A 27,717-nucleotide genomic window follows, 5' to 3' on the forward strand; every position below is an offset into this window, starting at 1 on the left:
GCCAATTTTTAAAGTTATAATCACAAACACACACACACACACACACACACACACACACACACACACACACACACACATACATATATATATATATATATATATATATATATATATATATATATATATATATATACATATATATATATATATATATATATATATATATATGGCCATATGATCACATAAGATTAATATATTTAAATATATGTACATATAATCACAATGGTTGAAAAAATATGTAGCAGTTAAAAGCATCATGAAATCACAAACAAACACAAACCAAGATAGGCATAAAGATGTATTTCTGGCATCTGTACTGAACTGTAAGGGTCGATTATCAAAAAATATTTTACAAAATTAACATTTTGTAATTTTTATGGTTGCATTTATGACATCATGTCCTGTTTTTGCATTGTGCGAGAATTTGCTCAGAAGTGGACTGAGACCCATCTTTTAAACAATCTAGGATAACCTATTTATTATGTGAGGGGGCAAAGGGTAAGTTTAGAAGAAAGGGTATGACTTAACACTTTTAATGCTCAGAAAATGGAGATTAATGATGCTCAGATCAAAGATTATGGATAAGTCAATAAGTCAAAGGGTTCAATTGACATTGATTTTTTACTCGGCTGCAACTCAAATTAAAAATACAATAGTATTTTATAGAGAATACTATTGTGTTTTTGAGCCATACAGTAGTAAACTGTTTTATATAGTATTAACGACTCTTTTTAAATGAATATAGCATAGTGTAGTATTAATTATAGTGACCTGATGAACTGAAATAAATACTGCAGTAGCTACTGATACTGCAGTTTGAGTTCATGAATATGTAAACCACAGATCTGGCACTATGTCTATTTTATGTTATTGTAGCCTATGCTGTATTAATGTTAATTGTATTGCAATAAAACAGTCACTTAATTAGTGACAGAATCCCCCTAAAAACGCAAATATTTAACCCTGTGATGTCACTGACCATGTGATGGCAAAAGAATCACTGAATCGTTTTTAGAACCAGTTAAAACAACTGATTCGTCAAAATGGTTCGGTCTACCCCCATAAACACCAGTGTTGAGGTGTTGTTTTTCTGTTCAACTCACTAGCGCCACCCTCCGGTTGATCTGCGGTAACGCAAGACGCAGACGGCGCTCTGCATAGGAGCTGTCCAGCGTCTCGGTGCTGAAACTTGCCCTGGCGGCTCTCAGCGAGCAGCAAGAAGGTTTGGTATCTGTTCAACATAAGGCTTAAACCCCCCAGCAACGAAGGCCTGGCTGATTCCGATGCGTCAGTACATGGACAAAGGTAATAAAAAAACATCTTCGCAAAGAAGGAGGAGTCGCTCTTCCTGTCGTACGGAAGCACTGAATGCGGAATCGATACTGTGTTTTTCAGGTCTGCAGATAAACAGAGGAAGAAGGAACGTGGCGAGAACGAAAGGGGGACAGAGAGACTGAGTAAGACTGTGGAGAAGTGGTAAGCGAGTGCATATGAGAAGCACAGCTTATTATTTAAACAAAAAAAAATCTCGCTTCAAGTGTCTGAACGGTAACTTGTAATGTTCGGCAAAAATCGGCTGTTTCCGTCATCCTGCTCTCGCTCTCCGAACATCCGTGTGCGACGTTTTCAGCAACGTGAGAATGAAAGACAGCACATAGCGACTGCAGTTGGAATCATTATGTAATAAAGCAAGAGAAATTTCAGCCCTTGACAATTGATTAATATTCATTGTATGTGGTCAGCTGGATATTCATTATTGCTCATAAACATGGATGAAACTGAGAATTTAGGTATGGCGGATAGACTAAGTGTATTGATTTCACTCACTAGGAAAGTCTCATGTTACGAGTACTTACTGAAGTTCATGAAGGTTATGATTATTGAGGGAATTCGTGGTTTATTTATTTTGTTTTATTAGTTTATAGACAGATACTATAAACATAGATGAAACTGAGCCATCTCGTGCATATATAGACCTATTATAGAAGCTAATTTGCAATATTTGTTCCTGTCAGGGCTTTTTAAAATTGCAGTCAGAGATGGGGAAAATACAGTGCATCCTGAAAGTATTCATAGCGCATTTTTTATGTTACAGCCTTATTCCAAAATGGATTATATTCATTTATTTCCTCTAAATTCTACACACAACAAATACCCCATAATGACAATGTGAAGAAAGATTTTTTGAAATTGTTGTAAATTTATTAAAAATAAAATTCTGAAAAATCACATGTACAGAAGTATTCACAGTCTTTGCAGTGAAGCTGTAAATTGAGCTCAGGTATATTCTGTTTCCACAGACCATTCTTGAGATGTTTTATCAGCTTAATTGGAGTTCACCTGTGGTAAATTCAGTGGATTGGACATGATTTAAAAAAGGCATGCACCTGTCTAAATAAGGTCCCAGGGTTGACAGTGCATGTCAAAGCACAAACCAAGCAGGAAGACAAAGGAATTGTCTGTAGACCTCAGAGACAGGATTGTCTCAAGGCACAAGGCTGGGGAAGGTTACAGAAAAATTTCTGCTGCTCTGAAAGTTCCAATGAGCACAGTGGCCTCCATCATCCATAAGTGGAAGATGTTTGGAACCACCAGGACTCTTCCTAGAGCTGGCCAGCCATCTAAGCTGAGTGATCAGGGGAGCAGGGCCTTAGTCAGGGAGGTGATCAATAACCCGATGGTCACTCTGTCTGAGCTCCAGTGTTTCTCTGTGGAGAGAGGAGAACTTTACAAGAGGACAACCATCTGTGCAGCAATCCACCAATCAGGCCTGTATGGTAGAGTAGCTAGACAGAAGCCACTCCCCACCTGGAATTTGCCAAAAGGCATCTGAAGGACTCTCAGACCATAAGAAACAAAATTCTCTGGTCTGATGAGACTAAAATTTAACTCTTTAGAGTGAATGCCAGGCGTTACGTCTGGAGAAAACCAGGCACCGCTCATCACCAGGCTAATATCATCCCTACAGTGAAGCATGGTGGTGGCAGCATCATGCTGTGGGGATGTTTTTCAGCAGCAGGAACTGGAATACTAGCCAGGATAGAGGGAAAGATGAATGCAGCAATGTACAGAGACATCCTGAATGAAAACCTGCTTCATAGTGCTCTTGACCTCAGATTGGGGCGACGGTTCATCTTCCAGCAGAACAATGACCCAAAGCACACCGCCAAAATATCAATGGAGTGGCTTCACAACAACTCGATGAATTGAGTGGCCCAGCCAGAGCCCAAACCTAAATCCTATTGAACATCTCTGCACAGATCTGAAAATGGCTGCACACCGTCGCTTCCCATCTAACCTGATAGAGCTTGAGAGGTACTGTAAAGAGGACTGGGCAAAAATTCCCAAAGACAGGTGTGCCAAGCTTGTGGCATCATATTCAAAAAGACTTGAGGCTGTAATTGCTGCCAAAGGTGCATCAACAAAGTATTGAGTAAAGGCTGTGAATACTTCTGTACATGTGATTTTTCAGGTTTTTTTATTTTTAACCGGGTGCTCTGGTTTCCCCCACGGTCCAAAGACATGCGCTATGGGTGAACTAGTTAAGCTAATTTGTCCGTGGTGTATGTGTGTGATTGAGTGTGTATGGGTGTTTCCCAGTGATGGGTTGCAGCTGGAAGGGCATCTGCTGTGTAAAACATATGCTGGATAAGTTGGTGGTCCATGCTTCTGTGGTGACCCCAGAATAATAAAGGGACTAAGCCGAAAAGAAAATGAATGAATGAATAATAAGTCATGAGTAACCGAATCCACATACCGTGTGTCAATCACAGAGTTCTGTCTGTTTCCTCCTTTCTCTCCTCATAAAGCTCGCTCTCTCAGCATTATGTCCTGGTCTCTGGACTTGGTGCCGCTTCCCCCGTGTTCAGTGTTGGGTGGTCCTCCTTTCAGCGGGCTCCTCTGGACAGTCCTGCTCCTTTTCCTCTGGTACTGCTATCGCGTCGGATCTGACCCTCCATCCCACTCTGGAATGCTGAAAAGCAGTTCAAGCCGTTCCTCATTCTCCCGATCATCCAGCCGTTCTCCGGTTGACCCAGGACTGTCTTCCCCTAAATCATCAGCGGCTATTAGCCTGGAGGCAGCGGAGGAAGAGGAGGGAACAGAGAGCTACTTGACGCCGGTTTTGAGCCACTCTCCATTTCCTACGGATGCTGCGGCAGGGAGCAGGAAACTCTATCGGGCACTACAAGAGTACGCCAAGCGCTACAGTTGGGCTGGCATGGGTCGAATTCACAAGGGCCTGCGCAATCAGGTCAGACATGGGAAGCTCTCAAGAAATAGTTATAGTTTAAACTATTTATTTAAAATGAGTTAAATGTTTTTTGGGGACAACTTAAGACTTGTGTGTGGTTTAAATTGAGTATTCTTATCTACTGACACACAACACCAATAGATAGAAATATCTTACTTAAAATATCTGTGTTGTTGTTATTGTTGGTGAAGACTTTTGCACACTACCTCATTGTTTGTTCTTTTAGGACAGAAACAACGATCGGCCATCCATTCAGAAGCCTCACCTCTTCTACCTCCCAGATGTTCCCAGCATTCCCTTCTTTCCCAGGGATGCCCATCGTCACGACATTGAGGTTCTGGAGGCCAGCTATCCCATAATCCTTGCAGAGTTTCAGGCGGTCTTCCAGAAGGGCATCGACTCAAAACTGGGATGGAGCTACCAGGGACCAAAGGTGAATAAAGATGTTTGAATAAACGATAGATAGATAGATAGATAGATAGATAGATAGATAGATAGATAGATAGATAGATAGATAGATAGATAGATAGATAGATAGATAGATAGATAGATAGATAGATAGATAGATAGATAGATAGATAGATAGATAGATAGATAGATAGATAGATAGATAGATAGATAGATAGATAGGTAATTGGATAGATGGATGTATGTATGTATGGATGGATGGATGGATGGATGGATGGATGGAAACAGACAGATAGATAGACAGATAGATAGATAGATAGATAGAATTTTATTTATAGATAGATAGATAGATAGATAGATAGATAGATAGATAGATAGATAGATAGATAGATAGATAGATAGATAGATAGATAGATAGATAGATAGATAGATAGATAGATAGATAAATAGATAGACAGATAGACAGATAGATAGATAGAATTTTATTTATAGATAGATAGATAGATAGATAGATAGATAGATAGATAGATAGATAGATAGATAGATAGATAGATAGATAGATAGATAGATAGATAGATAGATAGATAGATAGATAGATAGATAGATAGATAGGTAATTGGATAGATGGATGTATGTATGTATGGATGGATGGATGGATGGATGGATGGATGGATGGATGGATGGATGGATGGATGGATGGATGGAAACAGACAGATAGATAGACAGACAGACAGACAGACAGACAGATAGATAGATAGATAGATAGATAGATAGATAGATAGATAGATAGATAGATAGATAGATAGATAGATAGATAGATAGATAGATAGAATTTTATTTATAGATAGATAGATAGATAGATAGATAGATAGATAGATAGATAGATAGATAGATAGATAGATAGATAGATAGATAGATAGATAGATAGAATTTTATTTATAGATAGATAGATAGATAGATAGATAGATAGATAGATAGATAGATAGATAGATAGATAGATAAATAGATAGACAGATAGACAGATAGATAGATAGATAGAATTTTATTGATAGATAGATAGATAGATAGATAGATAGATAGATAGATAGATAGATAGATAGATAGATAGATAGATAGATAGATAGATAGATAGATAGATAGATAGATAGATAGATAGATAGATAGATAGATAGATAGAATAACAATATTTAATTTGAGATGACATGAGGGAGTAAATAATGACATTATTATTTATAGGTACACTTGTAATTCATTTGCATTCAGTATCACTCTGCTTCATCCACCACACACACACAGACACACACACGGTCTTTCATTCTCTGGCTGTCCTTCTCATCCTCTCTTAATATCTTCCGATCAATATCTGTGCTGCACTGCTGTTAGGCATCTGTTTGCATTCAATTCATCATTCTCTCATAATAATCAAGCTATAAATAATGCAGGACGCACACACAAACCACTGCTAAGTCCGTTACAAAAGATTCACAGCAGTTATGTAAAGTAAGGAGATTGGGTTGTGTGCATTATGTAGTGGCGGGAAGAGTACTGAATTAAATAAATAAAAAATACTTGGCAAAAATGTAGTGCCATTCGTCATTCATTGACTATAAATTTAAAACATGAGCTTTAAATGTGAGAACACATTACATTAATTTATGCACCTATAAGCCGACAGATAGCAGATTGATGTGTGTTTACATGTGGAGTGAAATCTGTTCAATATAAGTGCCAAATATTTATCTCTGATGATATGTTAACACTTACAGGGATTGGACAATGAAACGCCTGGTTTCAGACCACAATAATTGACTAGTATGGTGTAGGGCCTCCTTTTGCAGCAAATACAGCATCAATTCATTTTGAGAATGACATGTCAGTTTAGCCATCTGTATAAATATACTACAACAGTTCAAGCTTAAAAATATTCAAACAGTAAATATGCACTAAATATCCAAACAAAATAATCTTTCATTTTGTCTGATAAAATAATACAATATTTAAAACAGGAGCCTCAGTCAAATCAAGTCCTAATCAAGCCTCAGTGAAAATAACATGATATATATATATATATATATATATATATATATATATATATATATATATATATATATATATATATATATAGTTGAAGTCAGAATTATTTGCCCCACTGTTTATTGGTTTGCCAATTTCTGTTTAACGGAGAGAAGATTGTTTCAACACATTTCTAAACATAATAGTTTTAATAACTCATTTCTAATAACTGATTTATTTTATCTTTGCCATGATGACAGTAAATAATATTTGACTAGATATTTTTCAAGACACTTCTATACAGCTTAAAGTGACATTTAAAGGCTTAACTGGGTTAATTAGGTTAACTAGGCAGGTTAGGGTAATTAGGCAAGTTATTGTATAGCGATGGTTTGTTCTGTAGACTATTGAAAAAAATATTGCTTAAGGGGCTAATAATTTTGACCTTAAAATGGTATTTAAAAAATTAAAAACTGCTTTTGTTCTAGCCGAACTAAAACAAATCAGACTTTCTCTAGAAGAAAAAATATTATCAGACATACTGTGAAAATTTCTTTGCTCTGTTAAACATCATTTGGGAAATAATAATAAAAAATCAATAGCCAATAGTCACAGACGTGCTCACGGCGACCCAAGATCGATTCCTGGCTTGAGGTCCTTTGCTGATCCTTCCCCTCTCTCTGCTCCCAATGCTTTCCTGTCTGAAATCTCAACTGTCCTTTCATAATAAAATAATTATTTATAAATTAAATTTATAAAATAAATACATGATCAAAATAATAAGAAAAATGTAAACCTTCGTATTTTAAAACAATGTTATGATGTGTTTTGTATAGTGGAGTTTGTTGTTCGATGGGCCGCCTGGTGGATGTTCTGTGAAGCACAACACATTTATTTCAGTTCCAAACACAAATTGACAGAATGCTGCGGCTAACCGCACAACGAAATTTGTACAAGTCCTACACAGTGGCCAGAGGGATTTTGAGCCATTTTTCTTGTTCAACAGTTGCTAGGTCACTAAATGATACTGGTGTAGGAAAACATTTCTTGACTCGTTCCTCCAAAGCGGCTCAATAATATTTTGATCTGGAGACTGTGCAGTCCATGGGAGATGTTCAACTTCACTTTCAATTTTATCAAACCACTCTGTCACCAGTCTTGCTGCGTGTATTGGTGCATTATTATTCAACCATTGGGTGAACATGCTCCTCTAGAAAGGGTAGTCCTTGGCAGTGATGCACGCATCTAGCACACGTATTGGGCATAGGGAACGCCATGATATTGCAGCTCAAACCATCACTAATCCACCCCCATGCTTCACTCTGGGCTATCAGCAATCTGGGTGGTATGCTTCTTTGGGGCTTCTCCACACCGTAGCTCTCCCAGATATGGGAAAGACAGCGAAAGTGAACTATTTAAACCATCGTTTGGCATTGGCAAGAGTGGCCAAAGGTTTGGTTATAGCAGCCCAGCTATGTATATTGACCCTGGTGAGCTCCCGATGAACAGTTTTGGTGGAAACAGGAGAGTTGAGGCACACATTTAATTTTGCAGTGAGTCAGGCAGCTGTAGTTTTATGTTTTTTGGATACGAAATTTGTCCTTTTTTGAACTCTCACATTTCAACTTTGCAAAATTTAAGGCAAATCTGTGCTATTACTTTGCTAATTAAACCTTCACACTCTGCTCTTGTTGGTGGAATGTGCAATCAATGAAGATTGGCTGGTCAAATTTATCCATGAAACCACCAACATTAAACTGGCCAGCGTTTCAGTTTCATTCTCCAACCCCTATAGCAGGGGTCACCAATCACGGTCCTGGAGGGCCGGTGTCCCTGCAGGGTTTAGCTCCAACTTGCCTCAACACACCTGCTTGATTGTTTCAAGAATACCTTGTAAGACCTTGATTAGCTTGTTCAGGTGTGTTTGATTAGGGTTGGAGCTAAAATCTGCAGGACACCGGCCCTCCAGGAACAAGTTTGGTGACCCCTGTCCTATAGGTTATTATGCACTTTAACGCCTGACTAAAAAGCTAAAAGTGTCCAGCAGGTGGCGCCGCAAACTAAACTCCTGCAGCACTGATAGAATACATGCAGTTTGTACATCTTTTTGAAAACATTTTGTACTTACATCTACATCTACATCATTTGTAGTCCATTTAGTTATTGTTTAAGGCCATTTTAGTGATTTCAGTCATCATAAAGTAGACATCCTTCATCTTCTCTTCAGTCACATGCAGTCTAAACAGTATCTCAGTCATTGCGTGTAATGTTTTTGCATCTTCTTTGACACATTTAATGCTTCACACTGTAAATGTCTTGAGGTCGGTCTGTCAGATGAGATTATTTTGCATGTCTACTTAGCCAATCACTGTAGACAAGATAAGAAACATAAAGTAGTGACTGTAGGTTGAAGAAAAATAGAACAGCATAAGTACAAATACAGCATAAAAATATACTCAAGTAAACATACTCATTTTCAAACTACTTTATATATATTTATATTTATGCAGAAAAAACTACTCTGTTAGGCTGCATTTACACTGCACTGTTCAAGTGACTCAATTCAGATTTTTTTCTCCCATGTGGCACAGATCGGATATGTATGGAAGCCCGTTCCCGCCACTGAATAAAAAAAAATTAATTGGAAAAAAAAAGTAGTAAAAAAAAATTTTTTAAATGAAAACTTTAAAGTCAGAATTCTGAGTTATAAAGTCGCAATTCTGAGTTATAAAGTCAGAATTGCGAGTTATTATGTCAGAATTCCGAGTTATTAAGTCAGAATTGCGAGTTATTAAGTCAGAATTGCGAGTTATTAAGTCAGAATCTATTATCACGCTTTCAAAAAGGAAATATATAGTTGAACTAGACTGTCTATTTATTCTTATGGATTTGTTCTTTATTACCATTTGGTCTAAATAGCAATTATAAAGCAATAAACAGAGCGCCTGAAACTAGCTATAGGTTGTGTGATTCCTCCAAAAGTCTAAAATCAGGATTTCTATATTATTTATCTATTATATGTGTAACAATTATATGATTTACATTTTGTCGCAGCTGTTATTCATTTCATATTGCAAGAGTGCCCTCGTGTGGTGTACTTGAGCTGCAGACATATCGTACATGAACATTAAAAAGGGCTAAAACTAAAAGGGTTGTATTAGTTTATATTTCAGTTCAGTAAAAGTGTCAACCAAATACTGTGTATTCCTGGCCTTTATTGGTAAACTGGGCTGCGAATCTATACCTTATCACAAGCAGAACCTAAAGAAAGAGTCTTTAACACTTCATTTATGGCCAATCGCCATAACAGGAAACTCCTTTAAAACTCAGAATTCTGACTTTATAACTCAGAATTCTGACTTTATAACTCAGAATTGCGACTTTATAACTCAGAATTCTGACTTTATAACTCAGAATTGCGACTTTATAACTCGGAATTCTGACTTTATAACTCAGAATTCTGACTTTATAACTCGGAATTCTGACTTTATAACTTGGAATTCTGACTTTATAACTCAGAATTCTGACTTTATAACTCGGAATTCTGACTTTATAACTTGGAATTCTGACTTTATAACTTGGAATTCTGACTTTATAACTCAGAATTCTGACTTTATAACTCGGAATTCTGACTTTATAACTCGGAATTCTGACTTTATAACTCGGAATTCTGACTTTATAACTCGGAATTCTGACTTTATAACTTGGAATTCTGACTTTATAACTCAGAATTCTGACTTTATAACTCGGAATTCTGACTTAAATTTTTATTATTTTTTTTCCAAAATTAATTATTTTTTATTCAGTGGCGGGAACGGGTTTCCATAGATATGGCCCATGTATGTGTAAGCAGTAACAAATCACATGGATTCCGATTTACTCAAATCAGATTCAGGCCTTGTTCATATGTGGAAATTTATCCGATATGAATCGGATCTGTGCCCTCGTGTCTGCAGTGTAAGCAGGTAGATCGGATTTTCACCTGTCAATGCAAGTCGCGCTTTATTAAAAACCATAGCGAGTGACGTCAAGTTTGACACTTTCTTTATAGAACAGATTTCAGCAGAGTCGCAAACCTTAAATCTCATACATGAGGACCTAAACCGCTTTCATGTTCTCATTAAGCACAGGTATTTCAAGAGTTCCCACTTAGATATGCTTGGCGTTTAAAGCAGGTTTTGGCATGCTGTCCCGGGAGAGAACCCTGAGCTCGGAGATATTTGAGCCTAGGGCTCCCACCCGGTCAATAAGCATATCAGGAGATCCGGGATCAGGTAGGTCTCGAAAGCTCCCCCTTTAGAAAAGGGAGGAAAAGGAGGAGATGGGGTGGAAGGGGGGATTCTTCCAAACGAAGATAGAGCAGTAGGGAGAAAATGATCCATTTATAGTGAACTAGGATTGCTCTGATTGGATTATTACTGATTACAGATGAGTGGCCAGACGTGCTCAATCATATCACATGCTCCTTTCGAAATTAGTTTATGAAACTTCACTTAAGCATGTTAACGAGAGAGAAAGAGTGCAATGTCCGCCACGTAACCAATATAAACTAATATAAAACTAGTGCATACATAACGTACATAAATCATGCCATGGACATGACATTAGGATGCCTACTGGTTTAAAAAAGCCTATATATCAAAAGAAGATGGACAAATGAGAACCTTTCTGTCATAAACTATAGTAAAACAGCTTGTCAAACGCTGCGCACAGATTACATACAGGAATAGAGAAAAGAGAACTCTTTAATTATCAGCTGTTAGTCAGCGCCCGCTCTTTTATTCCTGGTCATTGCGCCTTTGCCGTGTGCTGTGTAAATGCAGACAATCAGATACTAGTTACTTTTAAAATATGATGTAAGCAGGTCATCAACAAAACCGGATACAGTCACAAAATCGGAATCGACCATCAAGATCTGCAGTGTTAATGCAGCCTTACAGTAATTTGTGTGCTTCTAATTTACACCACTGGTATTGTGTATGTTTGTGTGATGAGCTGATGTGTTTCTCTGTCAGGGCCAGACTGTGTTCCCGCTCTACAATGCCGGTGTGTGTGTGGCGAGTAACTGCAGAGCGTGTCCATGTTCATACCGAACCCTCCTCTCTCTCAGAACCTTCATCAGCAGCAACTCTCTGGGCTCCGCCGGCTTCTGCCTCCTGGGGCCCGGGGCCACACTGGCAGGCACTTACGGCCCCACAAACACACGCCTGCGATGCCATCTGGGTAAGTCACTAAAACAAAGACAAGAAAGTCTGTCTTTTTGATTTGCCATGTCATAAAACCCAAGATTTATGTTTTTGTTTATATATTACTTAAAACAGGAAAACATTAGCAAAACAAAGAAACAGACAAACTTGACTGGATAGGCATGGATTAGGGCTGGACAAAAACAGGACATGACTTGACAGGATATGGCATATGATGAACTGGCACAGGACAGCAGACATAAGGAGACTATAAAGAGAAAGAATTAGCAAACAAGCAGGTGAACTGAATAAACTAATAATGGGATAACAAGGAGGGTGGGACTAGACAATAGACCGGAGAGCACATGCCAAGATGGCGCTCGTACACTGATTAGGTTTTGTATCTAATGTTTATCAAGGCTGAATCAAAAATATAGTGAGAACAGTAATACTGTAAATAACAATGGATAGCATTTCTGATGTTTTGATTTTGGTATTGTACATGTAAACATGCAAAGCAACCATGTTTAGAGCCGTAAAACTGTAAAGTCAATGTCCCATTTTGTATTCATTCACAAAATAAATTCTTGGGCAGTTTTTAAAGAGCCTTGAACACTTCTTTACTATTGAAAATACTTTTTTTAAGACTAGGACTACACCAACTATGCAAACAAGAGAGAACTTCTCCATCTAGATTTTCTGCAAGTAAATTTGAAATAGGGACTCGACTGCAAAAATAAATAACAAAAGTAAGTAAACAAATAAATTCCATAATAGTAATAAAAATCATAATAAATAAATGCATTTAGAATTAGCAAACATTCACAATATGCCATCAGTAAATCAGTTACAATTAGAAGTGCTTATATTTCATTAACTAATTCAAATATAAAGGGATAGTTCAGCCAAAACGGAGAATTCTGTCATCGTTTATTCACTCTTTACCTGTTAGAAACCTTTGTGACCTTCTTTATTCTCACAGAAGAAGATATTTTGAAAAACATTGAACAACTCTAAATATTGATTTCCACGGCATTTGCTTTTGCTACTATGGAAGTCAATGGTTACAGATTTTCAGCATTCCTCAAAATATCTTCTTTTGTGTTCAACAGGAATTACAAACTCACAAAGGTTTGGAACTAAGTAAGAGTGAACAAACTGATTAGATTTACATTTTTGGGAGAACTATTCCCTAAGTTGAATCTTTTTTAAGATGTTAAGTAATGCAAATACCAGTGTTTTTGAGGAGCGCAAACAAATAGCATGTAAATAGCATTGCATGACATCTTGAAATACCATAGAATTTGCATCTGCACTTTAAAAATAAAATTCTTGCTGCCCTAAATTTGTTTTTGTTGAATCAAATAAACTTTTCAATGCATCTCTACTTATATCAAACTGACTAAAAATATTAAGTTAAACTTTATAACTAAACAAAGTCTAGTTGAAACCTGATTAACTTATTAAAATAAGTTAAAGTAGCATAAAAACATTTGCCCCATACTTTTTACAGTGGGAAACTCCTACAAATGTAAATTCAGTAAGATCAGGGACAAAATCAGTATCTATACCTTTCCAGTGCTAATTCTTTATTAAGCATACTTAGTAAATCCAGACAGTACTGTTTTAATGACAGAAAGACATTTTTTATTAGTAAATCTGGCCCTTAATTTGCATTTGAGGAAAAAAAAAAACAATACATGGTGCCATTATAATTTTAATGTTGAATGTGTGTGTATGTGGGTACATACTGTTTTGGTGGTTTATGAGTGGTTTATGAGTGGTTTATTTGGTGTATAATGACAAGATATTACCACGTTGAGGTGGTTTATGAGTGAGTAGAGGTAGGGATGTGGTAAGGTCATATAATAAGCTTTTTAAATAGTATAAAATGCATGATGCCTATGGAGTAAGGCTGCACGATATTGGAAAAATCTAACATTGTGATATTTTGTGATAATTAATAATAAATAAATAATAACATTGTGATAATATATATTGCGATATACACTCCCCGGCCACTTTACTGGGTACACCTAACTAATAGCAGGTTAGACCCCCTTTTTCCTTCAGAACTCCCTTAATCCTTCATGGCATAGATTCAACAAGGTACTGAAAATATTCCTCAGAGATTTTGGTCCATATTGACTTATTGCTGCATATTTGTCAGCTGCACATCCATGATACGAACCTCTCGTTCCACCACATCCCAAAGTTGCTCTATCGAACTGAAATCTGGTAACTGTGGAGGCCATTTAAGTACAGTGAACTCATTGTCATGTTCAAGAAACCAGTCTGAGATGATTCACGCTATATGACATGGTGCGCTATCCTGCTGGAAGTAGCCATCAGAAGATGGGTGCACTGTGGTCATAAAGGGATGGACATGGTCAGCAACAATACTCAGGTAGGCTGTGGTGTTGACACGATGCTCAACTGGTACTAATGGGCCCAAAGTGTGCCAAGAAAATATCCCCCACACCATTACACCATTAAACCACTATCACCAGCCTGAATCGTTGATACAAGGCATGATGGATCCATGCTTTCATGTTGTTGACATCAAATTCTGACCCTACCATCCGAATGTTGCAGCAGAAATCGAGACTCATCAGACCAGACAACATTTTTCCAATCTTCTATTGTCCAATTTTGGTGAGCCTGTGAGAAATGTAGCCTCAGTTTCCTGTTCTTAGCAGACAGAAGTGACACCCAGTGTGGTCCTCTGCTGCTGTAGCCCATTCGCCTCAAGTTTCAACTTGTTGTGCGTTCAGAGATGCTGTTCTGCATACCTCGGTTGTAACAACTGCTCACTAGATATTTTTTCCTTTTTGGACCATTCTCTGTAAACCCTAGAGATGGTTTTGCATGAAAATGCCAGTAGATCAGCAGTTACTGAAATACTCAGACCAGCCCGTCTGGCACCAACAACCATGCCACATTCAAAGACACTTAAATCACCTTTCTTTCCCATTCTGATCCTCTGTTTGAACTGCAGCAGATCGTTTTGACCATGTCTACATAACTAAATGCATTGAGTTGCTGCCATGTGATTGGCTGATTAGAAATTTGCGTTAACGAGCAGTTGGACAGGTGTACCTAATAAAGTGGCCGGTGAGTGAAAATACAATTTTTCCTTGAATAGCATTCTAATTGGAAAGTATTTATAAATTTAGATTGATTGGGATGATTCTATAGGGGAGAGAATCTGCAAAAAAATATAATAAATAAATCTAGGAGCATAGATAAACACATCAAAAAAAGATGCATATCAAACAGAAAGTGTTTTATCCTTTTCTGAGTCTAATAGTAATCAGGTACAGTAATTGAAAATTAACAATAACTCATTAAACTTAATCATTATTAAACTTACGAATGGTAAAATCTCTTATGCCTGAATGCTTTTGAAATCATTATACAGCCACATGCAAATGATACGCTATAATAAAAACTCAACATTGCATATCCTACAATGTGACTATTGCGAATGATCACATTGTGATATCGATGCTGAAACCATATATTGTGCAGCCCTACTATTGAGAGTCCTCATAAACCACCAATACCAATGTATGTATGTGTATGTGTGTGTGTCAGGTCTTCAGACTCCTGCTCAGTGTGAGCTGGTGGTTGGTGGAGAGCCTCAGTGTTGGTCAGAGGGACACTGCCTCCTTGTGGACGACTCTTTCCTGCACACCATCTCACACAACGGTCAGAAAAGTACTCTACAAACCCCTATCGCACATAACATGCTGAATCACATCAAGCTAAATGCAATACAACAGTATAGTAGATAACAGACCTTCCACAGATGAAGAACTGGAGAATGTGACCCCTCATGCATCTGTTGGAAAAGTGAAGTTGTTTTCTGTTTGCTAGGATGCCACGCGATAATGTTTCTAAGGGGGGGGGCAGCAGTGGCCCTGACCTATTTCATGACCTAGATGAGATTAGAAAAAAACAACTTTATAAACATATGTGTAAGATGGGATTAGTCGAGTGCTACATGAGCATAAATATAAGAGAGATCATTCTGAATACGCAGAAACAGTAGCTTCTGCACAAAGCGCTCCATTTTATATATTAAATCTGTAGGAGAAACAACTGAGATGCTGCAGATGTCTCACAGGTAACCGTACAATCTAGTCAAACTCAATCCTTCATTGGCTAATAACCAATAAACATGTAAAACAAACATTCATATATTAAAACGGTGAAGCAATAATCCAATAGAAAGTTTGCAAAGAAATTTGTAAAAGAATTTTGTAGTATTTTCAAAAATACAGTATTTTGTTTTGATACATGTTGTGGCTGCTGGATTTTGCAGTTTATTTTGATACACACTTAGAATTGAGGTATTCGGTATTTTTATTTTAAAATACATTTAAAAACCCTGAAGCTAATAAGAAAGTGTCTGGTACATATGGAGAGGAAGAGTGAATCGCCTACAGGTGGTTTGTCAACCCCACTCATCTGCATGAACCTCAAAAAAAGCCCTGTCCACACAAACATGTGTATTTTCAAAACCGCACTATTTTCTATACGTTTTGGCTGTTTGTCCATGCAGTAAACGAATCGTATATCACAGATGAGTATTGAATATTGTAAATGAATCGCAGCAAATGAATCGCGTATTCCCCCATTGTTCAACAGCGGGACGGTAATCCACTTCTGTACTCAAGTTTGCATTGACTTGAATGCAATTAACTCATGAAATAAACTTAATTCCCCGTTTGATTTGGTAGTTGCTAGATCGAATATAGTTGCGGTCGAAAGTTAATGAGAATTATTTATATTATTTATTAAGTTTACCATTTATTGTATTTTATTAACGTCAACCCGCACCCCAACCTTAAACCCAAACATCGCTGTAATGTAAAAACAGTAGTTGTACTGAGTATTATTTATGTTAGCTATTAAATTACCCAATAAATAGCATTTTTGAATGTCTACCCCTACTCCAAGCGCCACAGTACTGTAAAAATATTAATTATTGTTATACAATGTCATAAAAAAACGCTGCTGTATTGATGTGCATATCGCACTTCCAGCCGGCTGCGCATTCGATCTAGACTTTACCGTTTGATTTGAACTCAGTATAAAAGTGCCACCTGTTGGTTCGGCATGCTCTTAACATGCATCACAGTGCATTTTTATGTGGACAGAGATTTTTTTTTAACAACGAAAGTGGGGAAAACTCCATTTATAAAAATACCTGCGTACTAGAGCTGCGTGGAGTTCTGATTATCTCTGTATGTGGAAAATTCGGATCTGATTTGAGCTGCAGATCCGTTGAAATATTTGAAATCCTGCGACTAGACCGTATGCGACCGGCCGACCGGATGTGATATATTCCAGTATTGTCCAAGCAGGTCCGTGTGTGCGAGATGAGAAATAGTAGTTTTCCGTAATTTTCTTAATCAGAAAAAAAGTCTATGATTAAATAAAAATATTCTATTCATAATTTGTCTCCACATTCCCTCCAAAATTTTTAACAGTCTATGATGAGTTTCTAGTATTCATATATTCATTCAACCATGGTGAACGCACGGAGAATGAAGACTCTTGCTTTTGATCTTTATTTCGGACACCACCGCAAGAATCGGCTTCCCATGGTGCACAGCAAAACTGAATATTCTGTGTGACTGCCACAAAGGGGCGTATTCTGACAGTCGTGTCCGAATGTCGTGTAGAGTGGAAAGGTGGCTTAAAGATTTAAACCATATCCATTTTTGAGTGTCTCAGACAATTATGGTCAATATTATTGGCACCCTTGCTAATAACAAATACACATTTTCATTGTTCGTCCTTTTAGTCTTTCCATCAAAAAAGTCATTAAAAACCTTTCATTCTCTAATACACATTGGTCAAAATTACTTAAAAAATACTTACAAAATCAACTTACAAAATCCATTTGTCTAGATACACTGTACAAAATGCTGTGTTCCACACAATCACGAAGGGATTAAGGTAACTTATTCATTCATTCATTTTCTTTCAGCTTAGTAATATTAATAATAATTCCTTACATTTATTCAGCCAGGATGCCGGGGTTAAACCCCTACTCTTTTTCGAAAGACATCCTGGGATTTTTAACAACCACAGAGAGTCTGGACCTCGGTTTAACATCTCATCCGAAAGAAAGTGCTTACTGAGCAGTATAGAGTCCTCTTCACTATACTGGGCCATTAGGACCCACACAGATCACAGGTTTTGCGCCCCCTGCTGGCCTCACTAACACCAATCCTGCAGCAACCTAGCTTTCCCATGTGGTCTCTCATCCAGTACTGACCGGGCGCAGCCCTGCTTAGCTTCAGTGGGCGACCTAGCTGCCAGCTACTAGTCCCTTTTTTATTAGGGGTCGCCACAGCGGAATGTACCGCCAACTGTTCCAGCATATATTTTACGCAGAGGATTCCCTTTCATCCACAATCCAGTACTGGGAAACACCCATACATCTCATTCACACACACACTCATATACACTACGGCCAATTTTGTTCACCCAATTCACCTACACTGCATGTCTTTGGACCATGGGGGAAACCGCGAACACAAGGAGAACATGCAAACTAAAGCCCAGAGAAAGGTCAACTGGCCCAGCCGGCACTTGAACCTGCGACCTTATTACTGTGAGGTGACAGCGCTAACCACTGAGCCACGTGCCGCATTAACAAAATTAAGGGGATTGAACATAAAACAATTTGTTGTCGCAGAAAAAAAATCAAGAATTGTGTTTTTTCAGCTCATTTTTAATACGTAAATAAGTAGCTCGAACAAACAATAAATGTCATTTTTTGAGTGTCAGTCTTGGGATTTCTCTAATATGAGTTTGGAGGAAACCTGTAAACATTTTTCCATACAGAATCTCAAAGCAGATTTATTTTTCATGTTCACTAAGGGTGCTAATAATTTTAACCATGACAATCAGTGGGATTCCTCTGTAATGTATGTGTTTGTCCTATAGGGGCAGCAGAGGACGGTCCTAGAGTCATCTTCAGTGTGGACCTATGGCATCCCAATGTGGCCGCAGCCGAGAGACAAGCTCTAGACTACATCTTTGCACCCGAGCAGTAAATCCAGCTGCACTTCCCAGGATGCACTGCTCAAACCCCTCTCATGTCATATTTAAATGCAGAAAATGTGTTTCTGTTTTGTTTTGTTGTTGAAAATTCATATTGATAATACTGACCATTTAACAGCCACATCTTTTTATGCACCTCTGTTTGAGTTTTAGACAAAGTAGACAGACAAATCAGACGACATATGGATCATATGTTGAGCCCTGAGCACACAGATACTGTGATGACACGTGACGAACAATTTCATATCTATATTTGACTTGTGCCTGTCTTGATAATCCCACGCTCCTGTTCTCTCGTTTTTGTGCCTGATTTCTCCTCCTGACCTCTCTGATGTTATACTGTGATTCATGATTCTCCGTAAATACTGTACGTGTGTCTCATGGCTATGCTATTTAGTTGTTTTTTTTATCTCATCAGTTATTTTTTCAGACCTGTGAAGCACACCGAACACAACATACTGTGTATGACCGGACTACTTGCATGCGTTGTGAATTTTGATCGTGTTGCCAACAATGCGCTTGATGACTGTCCTGCAAATCAAGTATGTATTCAGCTGGGTTAACATCTAAATAAAAAAAGTTTTGTTAAATTTAATATCACCCAGAGCTGATTCTTCCTTTATACAGAGTTTACATGAGTCTCCGAACCCCCAGGGGGTGCCCTTTGCTATCAAATATTATATATTGATTAGATCTGAAAAGAGCAAAAGATGTTTGTTTTCATTTTGGCTTGCAGTTATTATGAAAACACTATGAAATAGGGCTGCATGATTAATCGAAGATGATTTTCCAACATACGCTCAATTCTGAAAACGTAGCCCTATATACATTTCTGGAGATTGCGAATTATGTAGCCAGAGCTACAAACAGCTGCATTTCGTCTTTAAAACGAACGCTACGGGGCGGTATGACGGCATTCCTTTTCATGCTTACCAGCTGACTGCTTATCTTCTGATTGTCCAGTAGCTTGCCCTGTACGTAGGCGGACTTGCAACACAGAGAGGAATTGACCATGACGATGGGGCTCATGTCCAGGAAAGAACGGTTCCAGAAAGCAGGTAAGACAAAAAACAAAAGCCAAAAAATAAAATAAACATGTAAATAACAGGGTGAGAATGTGTTAAATCTGAAAATGTGGTAAAAATCAGGCGAGGGCATTTCTTTTTCTGGATTGCTTTTCAAAACTGTCGGTTGGGTTTAGGGAAGGGGGTGGGCGGGTCAATCTGTGCTTTTGAAAACACTATTGCTTGGGTTTAGGGAAGGAGGAGGGTGGGTCAGTCAATCAGTCAGTCGACAGCATCCTCTGGATTTACACAAGAACAACAGGCAAGTATGGCACTCGCTAGAGAAATCTGAGATCTGAAAAAGCGTACACAGCAGCCTCTGATGGATTCGCGAAAACAAAAACTGTCAAAAAAACGTAGCTCTTGGGATGTATTTTGCTCTCTTTAGAAATGTATATGGGGTACATTTTCAGAATGAGCCTGGGTTGTGATGATGATGTACATTTTGTCAGTTAAGCTAGTGCGTGATCAGTATTAAATCTCCAGCATACGCTTTTAGATGGAGCAGAGCCATAGTTCACTGACAAGCTACGCAAAAAAAACTTATGTATGACTTAATCGGCGTGACCATGAAATCAAAGGTTATCATTCTGCGATTTGACAGCTGTTTGTGTTGCTTCTCATTGAATTAAAGCTCGAGTTGCTGCTACATCTAAAAGCGTGTGAAAATACCACATTTATTAACATGTTTTTACTCCAAACGCACTTCATAACTTCGAGCGCTTGAAATAATTCATTCTCTGAGAAGATTCCATAGTTGTTTGTTTATTAGTCACGTTGAACCAATAAAAGCTGGTAAGTCCTCTGTTCTGTTTGATTTCTTTTCAGTGTATTTGTGGTTTCTGCGTAAGAGCGCCCACTGGAGAAGATTTACTAGTGATCACAGAGCCGTGTTTCTCTGACAATATGTGCATGAAAATTGCAGCTTTTGCTGAATCAAAATCTTCAATCAATCGTACAGCTGTACTAGGAAATGAATATGAAAATGGCCGCATTCTGATGCTTTAAAGCAGGGGTCCCCAACCCTAATCCTGGAGATCTATACCTTCCTGCAGATTTCCATGTGCTTTCTTATGTAAACAATCAAATTCATCTATTTGTGTAATGGTACGTGACTATTGGACGTGTTTCATAATAATAAAGATACTGTTCACACACTAAAAGCACTAAAAAACACAGTTTTTCACCCAGAGGGGCTTCTGCACATGCAAATTGAGGAGTAAAAATAGACACTTTGGTGTTTCGGTGAGTGCTTAAACATACATAAACACTCGATAGATGGTGAAATGTCCATCTCTGTGTGTTTTATCTCACATAATAGATAAGACAATTTATGTGCCATATACATTGCATGGATACAATATGCATTTACTTATATCTAAACAGGAGGTATGTGGCTTAGGTAAGAGGACAAATTCAACAGAAATGGTTTAACAGGTCTATTTCTAACCCTATGAGCTGGGCCTAATGTGATTATGGTTGGTTTTGACCATATTTGGAAGGGTCATGAATTTTAATGAGCTCTTCTCTGATGTTTTAGTAACTCATGTCAGTGCATGAAGCTAACACAAACTCTGCGTCTCAAATGGCACACTATACACTATGCACTCATGCACTATGTACATGTAACAGCATAGTATATGTATGTAGTGTCATCCCAAATCGAACACTAATAGTTTTTTATTAAGCGGAAATTCTAACTGTTTCCCTGATGATGTTTGAGGGTTGTCAAATCGGTGAAATAAATGACCAAACTATTAAATAATACCTGCCATATAACCGTATAACCGCATTCACCATCAGGAGGCGCTATAATCACTCTCATAGGAGAATTTTGCTTTCACCATCCAAAATAATAAAGTTATCCAACACGTGCGCCCGATAGCTCCGCCCCTTCCGCTACGTGAGCAAAGCTGCGGTCGTTGAGTGCGTGAAGCGTCCATCATTCCACACTTCATTTTATCGGCTGAATGAGTGCATCATCCGAGTAATTAAAGTGCACTTATTATTTTTAGAGTTTTCAGTGTGAATGCATTTCTTATACTATTTATACTACAAAATGGCGTAGAATAGTGCATAGGTATGCAATTTGGGACGCAGCTAAACACACACAGCATGATGTACTCTGAAATACACACGTGCAAAATATATATATATGCTTTAATATTTTTTAACAAAGTAGTAGTGAAGTTTATTTTAGATAGATAAAATGAGTGAGCTCTTATTAAGCCACCAGAGTAAGCAGGTTTGCTCCTGAACTGTGTTATGGGTGAAATATAGCCTTAATTCTAATTATACTGGAGAAAAGGGACCAACAAAGATGCATTCAAAGTTGTATTCTGTGGGTTTTAACATATACGAAAACACTGACAGGAATAACCTCAGCATAAACAGTGAGTTTTTGATGTTTATTTGCATCCTTTCACTGCAGAAAAATGACAGTAAGAGCTGAGTGATATGACACTATGCATAAATGTGAATTTAACACTTTAGCAGTTTACATGTGTCTGTTGCCTCATTACAAACATACTTTACAAAATTCACAACATACACATTTAATTAACAAAAGATACCTTTAAACCGACTTTATGCCTCATTGGTGTGCACTGTATACAATTTTAATCCACATATCCCACATCTTGCATTTTTATGCACCGTTTTACTAAATACAGTTCCAAAATAAGAGTCCCACATAGACGGTAAGTATAATACAAGCTTAGAAAAACTTTACAATAAGGGGGAAAATAATCATTGTTTTAATCTCACAAGGAAATGTTCTGACCAATCAAACACAGCCTGCAGCATGCATATTAAACATCCCTTGTGGATTGTCAGAGTTGATGCTTTGTTCCAATTCGCCTGTTTTTAACTGGTGTTTACATAAAGGCTTACAGCATGTCATTTCCATGTATTGAACTCTTACTATTCAGCTACGCTATTTTTTTCTATGGCACATTTAAATGACCATAAACAGTTAAATGTTTGTCAATACAGATCTGTGCATGAGTTATAAAAATTCCCATAAATTTGTGAGATGGTTAAAGGGGTATAGTAAATCAAACAACAAATAAGAGAGTAATAGATTAAAAAGAGATTCATTCACTGCTCTTCGCTGAACAGCTACTTTAACTTTAAGTATATTTAATTCATACAATGTTAAGTTCCCTATTAATTATAAAATATTGCTATAAATCGTTAAATAATCTAGCTCCTGTTTATTCTTCTGTCTCACTACAATCCAACCCGCTCTTAAGGATCTCAAAACTCAGGTAGTACTTCTCTTCTGGTAGTACCCAGAATGGCAAAGTCTACTAAAGGAGGTGAAGCCTTCTCATTTATGGCCCCTAAACTCTGGAATAGCCTTCCTGATAATGTTCGAGGCTCAGACACACTCTCTCAGTTGGAAACTAGATTAAAGACCTATCTTTTTAGCAATGTTAAGTTTAGTACCCACACAATGCATCACACACTCTTTCTGTCTCAATGCACCAGACATTTTGCTAAAATTATATGCTTTATATGCTTGTTTCTATGTTCTATGTTATATAACTCCTATTTTCATTTATAGTGCTTCATTTTCGCACTGACATTTAATATCTCTTGTTCCAATACATTATGAACAGCAGCTAAGCTAATTGTTTTCTCTGTTCTCTATTTCTCCCTGGGAATACACAAATACACTTCATTAAACATGTACACATAGACATCATCTGTATGCTTTAAAATTACAGGTTAATGATGTCTGTATATAATAACTTTAATTTAATTTAACAATGTACCCTCTTTTGTAAAGCTGCTTTGAAACAATACTATGTTGTTAATATTACTAGGCTACAATGATATTTGCACTTTTATGTTGTATTACACTGTTAGTTGACAGTGACACTACTCTAAATGATCCGATTAAGGGGTCATTGTGGGATTTTTATTAACGCACGCACAGGGGTTCCTCTCAGAGTTCCTAAAAGTCTAAGATTTCACCAGTCGCTGTTAGCATTGAAGGAAGAATAAAGGGTCAGGTTTCACTCACCTTCACACTCCTCACAGAGGGACGCTTCACTCACTCAGCACCCAAAGAGATGCCTGGGGTCGCAGGTCTCCTCTGTCAGCTATTTTATCTTCACTGTACACCCTGGGAGAGGAGAAGAACAAAAAATAAAGAGGATTGTATATCCAAAAAGAGTTCAGGGGGCTCTGTTTTCAATTAAAAATGTATGATTAAAATGGAGAGATGGATAGAAAGAGATACATCTAGCATAATATAAGGATTCAACAGAGTGATCTAAATATCTATAAAAAAGCAGATGGCAGATACATTTTTTTTCTTTTGAGGAAACATGTCACTTTGACTATTTAAGTATTTAAAAAGGCTTTACAGACACCTACATGTCTTTAAAATCCATGTGAAATCAAAATTTACAATGTTTCTTTTGCTAGTGCATATTGTTATTCTTTAGGACAATATTTAATCCGTGCAAATTAATCCAATGAAAAAACAAAGTCTGTCCGCGTTCGGAGTGTCGGTTAGGGCTGTGTGGTTTGGGGAAAATATGTAATTGTGATCTTTTTGGCACATATTGTGATTTGAATTGTGATTTAATTTTGTAGTCAAACTTCACCCAATTCCTAAGACGTTAAACAACTCTAAACAAGTCTTAAAGTGTGAAACAACTCTATTTATAAAAGAGTGGTAAAAAATAATCGTATTTGGTTTTAAAGGGGACCTATTATGCAAAAATCACTTTTTTAACAACGGTCTATGAATATAAGCAGCTTCTAATGGTAAAAATGTTGTAATTTTTTATTTTTTATAATCACACTTGATAAAAAACTGCGGAAACACTTTGATTGACATTCTCACTTTGTACGTGTCATAAGAGAGAGAAAGCCCCACCCATTAGTGACACTCTGTCCCTAATTAGCATAGGACGTTAGTCTTGTTTTTGAATATGCCATAATGCTGACACACAGGCATTTGTAGCTCCGCCCTCTTTTAAAAAGAGCACAATCTCATTTGAATTTAAAGCGACAGTCACCAAAATGGCACAATTAAGATCAAAGCCTAAAAGGGGCAGATTTAAAGAGTTATAAAACATTATTTGTGTTGTATTTTGAGCTGAAACTTCACATACACACTCTAGGGACATCAGAGACTGATTTTACATCTTGTAAAAAATATCATAATCGGTCCCCTTTAAAAGTATTTCCAAGTCAAATCTCAAGTCTTGCAAACCTGCATGATTGCGCGGTCTTTGCATTTGCGCGGCAAGCTGGCCATCAAAGGTCTACTCAAGATTGCTGATGAAAATTGGGATGGGATAATTGTTGATGATCCTAAAGCTGGACGGTGGAATTATCTTGCAAAGACCAGTTTTGGCTCTGAAAGAGTGCAATACAGGCATTATTACACCAGATGTATTTTTTTATTGTGTTAGATAAACCTTTTTGTCATATTAAGAAGTGGTTATGCTTCAACAGATGTCATAATCCCACCAGGGAATATGACAATGCGTTTTAAAACACGGGGCACACATGACACAAGATTAAATGGCCATTACACTTTAGACACACACACATTGCACACACACTGTAGGCAGTACATATATTTATAAGGCAAAATTATTAGATCCAGTGATAACTTCATTATTTTTCTAATATTTCCTACATGCTGGTTAATGGAGAGATTTTTTTCACACATTTTTTAAGATAATATTTTTAATAATGAATTTGTAATAGCTGATTTTTTTTTATCTTTGCCATGATGACAGTAAATAATAGTTTACTAGTTATTTTGCGAGATACTAGTATTCAGCTTAAAGTGACATTTAAAGGCTTAACATGATTTATTTATAACTTATAAAAAATAAAGGTTACACTACCTTGCAAAATGATTGTTTTTAAAGCTGTAAATAAAACAAACATAAACAGAATGTATTTTTTTCATGCTTCAAAATGTCATTTTTAGTTCAATGGTTTACTTTTTTTGTAAGTATTTTTTCAACGAAAAAACATAGATAAGTAAATATTTTGCAGTTCCGCAGCAACCAATCGGAATGCTGAAGTCCACCGCTTGAGAGGAGTCCAGATAACACAAGCCTGTGAACTTTGGTTTCGACCATGGTTGTTCTCGAGGGTTTAATTACAGTGGTCGCCGGATTTCCAGTTATTTACAATGTTTTCTGACAGGGACATACATTTAAAAAGCTACTGGCGAGTTACTGATGTAATATATGTTTTTCTTTTTAAACAAAGCGGGAATCTCATGCTAATTATAACGACTTCAGAAAATTTTAGACATATGGCCACATATTGGATAAGTGGTGCAAAATCACACCACACGCAACATCTTGATCTTCAATTGTTAAATGAATCTGATAAAAAGTGCGCAACATTTTCACGCTAGAAACAGGTTTTTATGCGGGAATGTAGGTGATTTGTTGATCTGCTGCAGCGGCGCCGTTAAATTCGAGATCAACAAAGCGAATTTTGACTCTCACCACCAGAGCTGTAAAGGCAGAAAGTGTTGTCGCCAGGGCGGCCAGAGCGATCTTTGATGCTCTCACCGCTTTCAGTGTGAACGCACAGTTAGACGCCGATGCTGACGCGCACCTCTCAAAGCTCTGTAATTGGTCGGTTAAGTAGCGGTGACAAGTGTGGATGGTGCTGAGAGCTGCGAGCTCGATGGAGCGACTGTTTATAAGTGTCGAGTCTTGTGAAGGAGCTCCAGATGGAAATTTTTGTTTTTGTGCATACCTTATGATCAAAGTTGTTGCATGTCCGCCAGTTCCCACCTCTGAATGAGCGAGATTTAGCTCCTTGTACATTAATGTAGCGTTCAGAAAAAACAAAACACTAGTGAAGAAACTCGACACAGAGAACTACCGCCAGCTGGACCATTTCAATGTGGTCATGTCATTGGCCTACGTATGAACATTTCCTGCTTGTTGTTAAACTATTTAATAACTGTAACAAAAGCCAATTCAATAATAACTTAACATTAAAACAGCTATCATAACATAATTTAACAATATATGGACCTTTTTGGATTCTTTGAAGCTATAAAAATTAAAAAAATATAAAAGAGGAACTGCGTTAGGTCCATTGTTATTGTTTACATCCCTCAAAATGTTCTATAAATGGGTCACACCAATCACTCGACGCAGAAGTTTTAATCAGCCTTTAGCCCCTTTAATAATCAGGGGTCACCACAGTGGAATGAACTGTCAAAAACTGGAGCACCCAGAGGAAACCCACACGAACAAGTGAAGAACATGCTTATGGTAATGAGCTGTGACGCGGTTTGGCAGCAACCAATCGGAATGCTGAAGTCCACCGCTTGAGAAGAGTCCAGATAACACAAGCCTGTGAACTTTGGTTTCGACCATGGTTGTTCTCAAGGGTTTGATTACTGTGGTTGCCGGATTTCCAGTTATTTACAATGTTTTCTGACAGGGACATACATTTAAAAAGCTACTGGCGAGTTACTAACGTAATATATGTTTTTCTTTTTAAACAAAGCGGGAATCTCATGCTAATTATAATTGTCATTGGCCTACGTATGAACATTTCCTGTTTGTTGTTAAACTATTTAATAACTGTAACAACTGTAACAAAAGCCAATTCAATAATAACTTAACATTAAAACAGCTATCATAACATATTTTAACAATATATGGACCTGTTTGGATTCTTTGAAGCTATAAAAATTAAA

General features: G+C 37.3%; 1 protein-coding gene across 1 annotated transcript; it reads left to right on the forward strand.

The window, feature by feature from the left end:
• The first annotated feature begins 1,139 nt into the window (after positions 1 to 1,139).
• On the forward strand, positions 1,140 to 19,495 carry asphd1 (aspartate beta-hydroxylase domain containing 1). The gene is made up of 7 exons (XM_056453191.1): positions 1,140 to 1,305; positions 1,396 to 1,476; positions 3,810 to 4,252; positions 4,479 to 4,685; positions 11,689 to 11,896; positions 15,457 to 15,570; positions 18,826 to 19,495. The coding sequence occupies exons 3-7, from the start codon at positions 3,827 to 3,829 to the stop codon at positions 18,933 to 18,935; spliced, it is 1,065 nt and encodes a 354-aa protein (XP_056309166.1). The 5' UTR covers positions 1,140 to 1,305; positions 1,396 to 1,476; positions 3,810 to 3,826; the 3' UTR covers positions 18,936 to 19,495.
• The last annotated feature ends 8,222 nt before the right edge of the window (positions 19,496 to 27,717 follow it).

This window comes from Danio aesculapii, chromosome 3 (genome assembly GCF_903798145.1).
Source record: "Danio aesculapii chromosome 3, fDanAes4.1, whole genome shotgun sequence".
NCBI classification, from domain to species: Eukaryota; Metazoa; Chordata; class Actinopteri; order Cypriniformes; family Danionidae; genus Danio; species Danio aesculapii.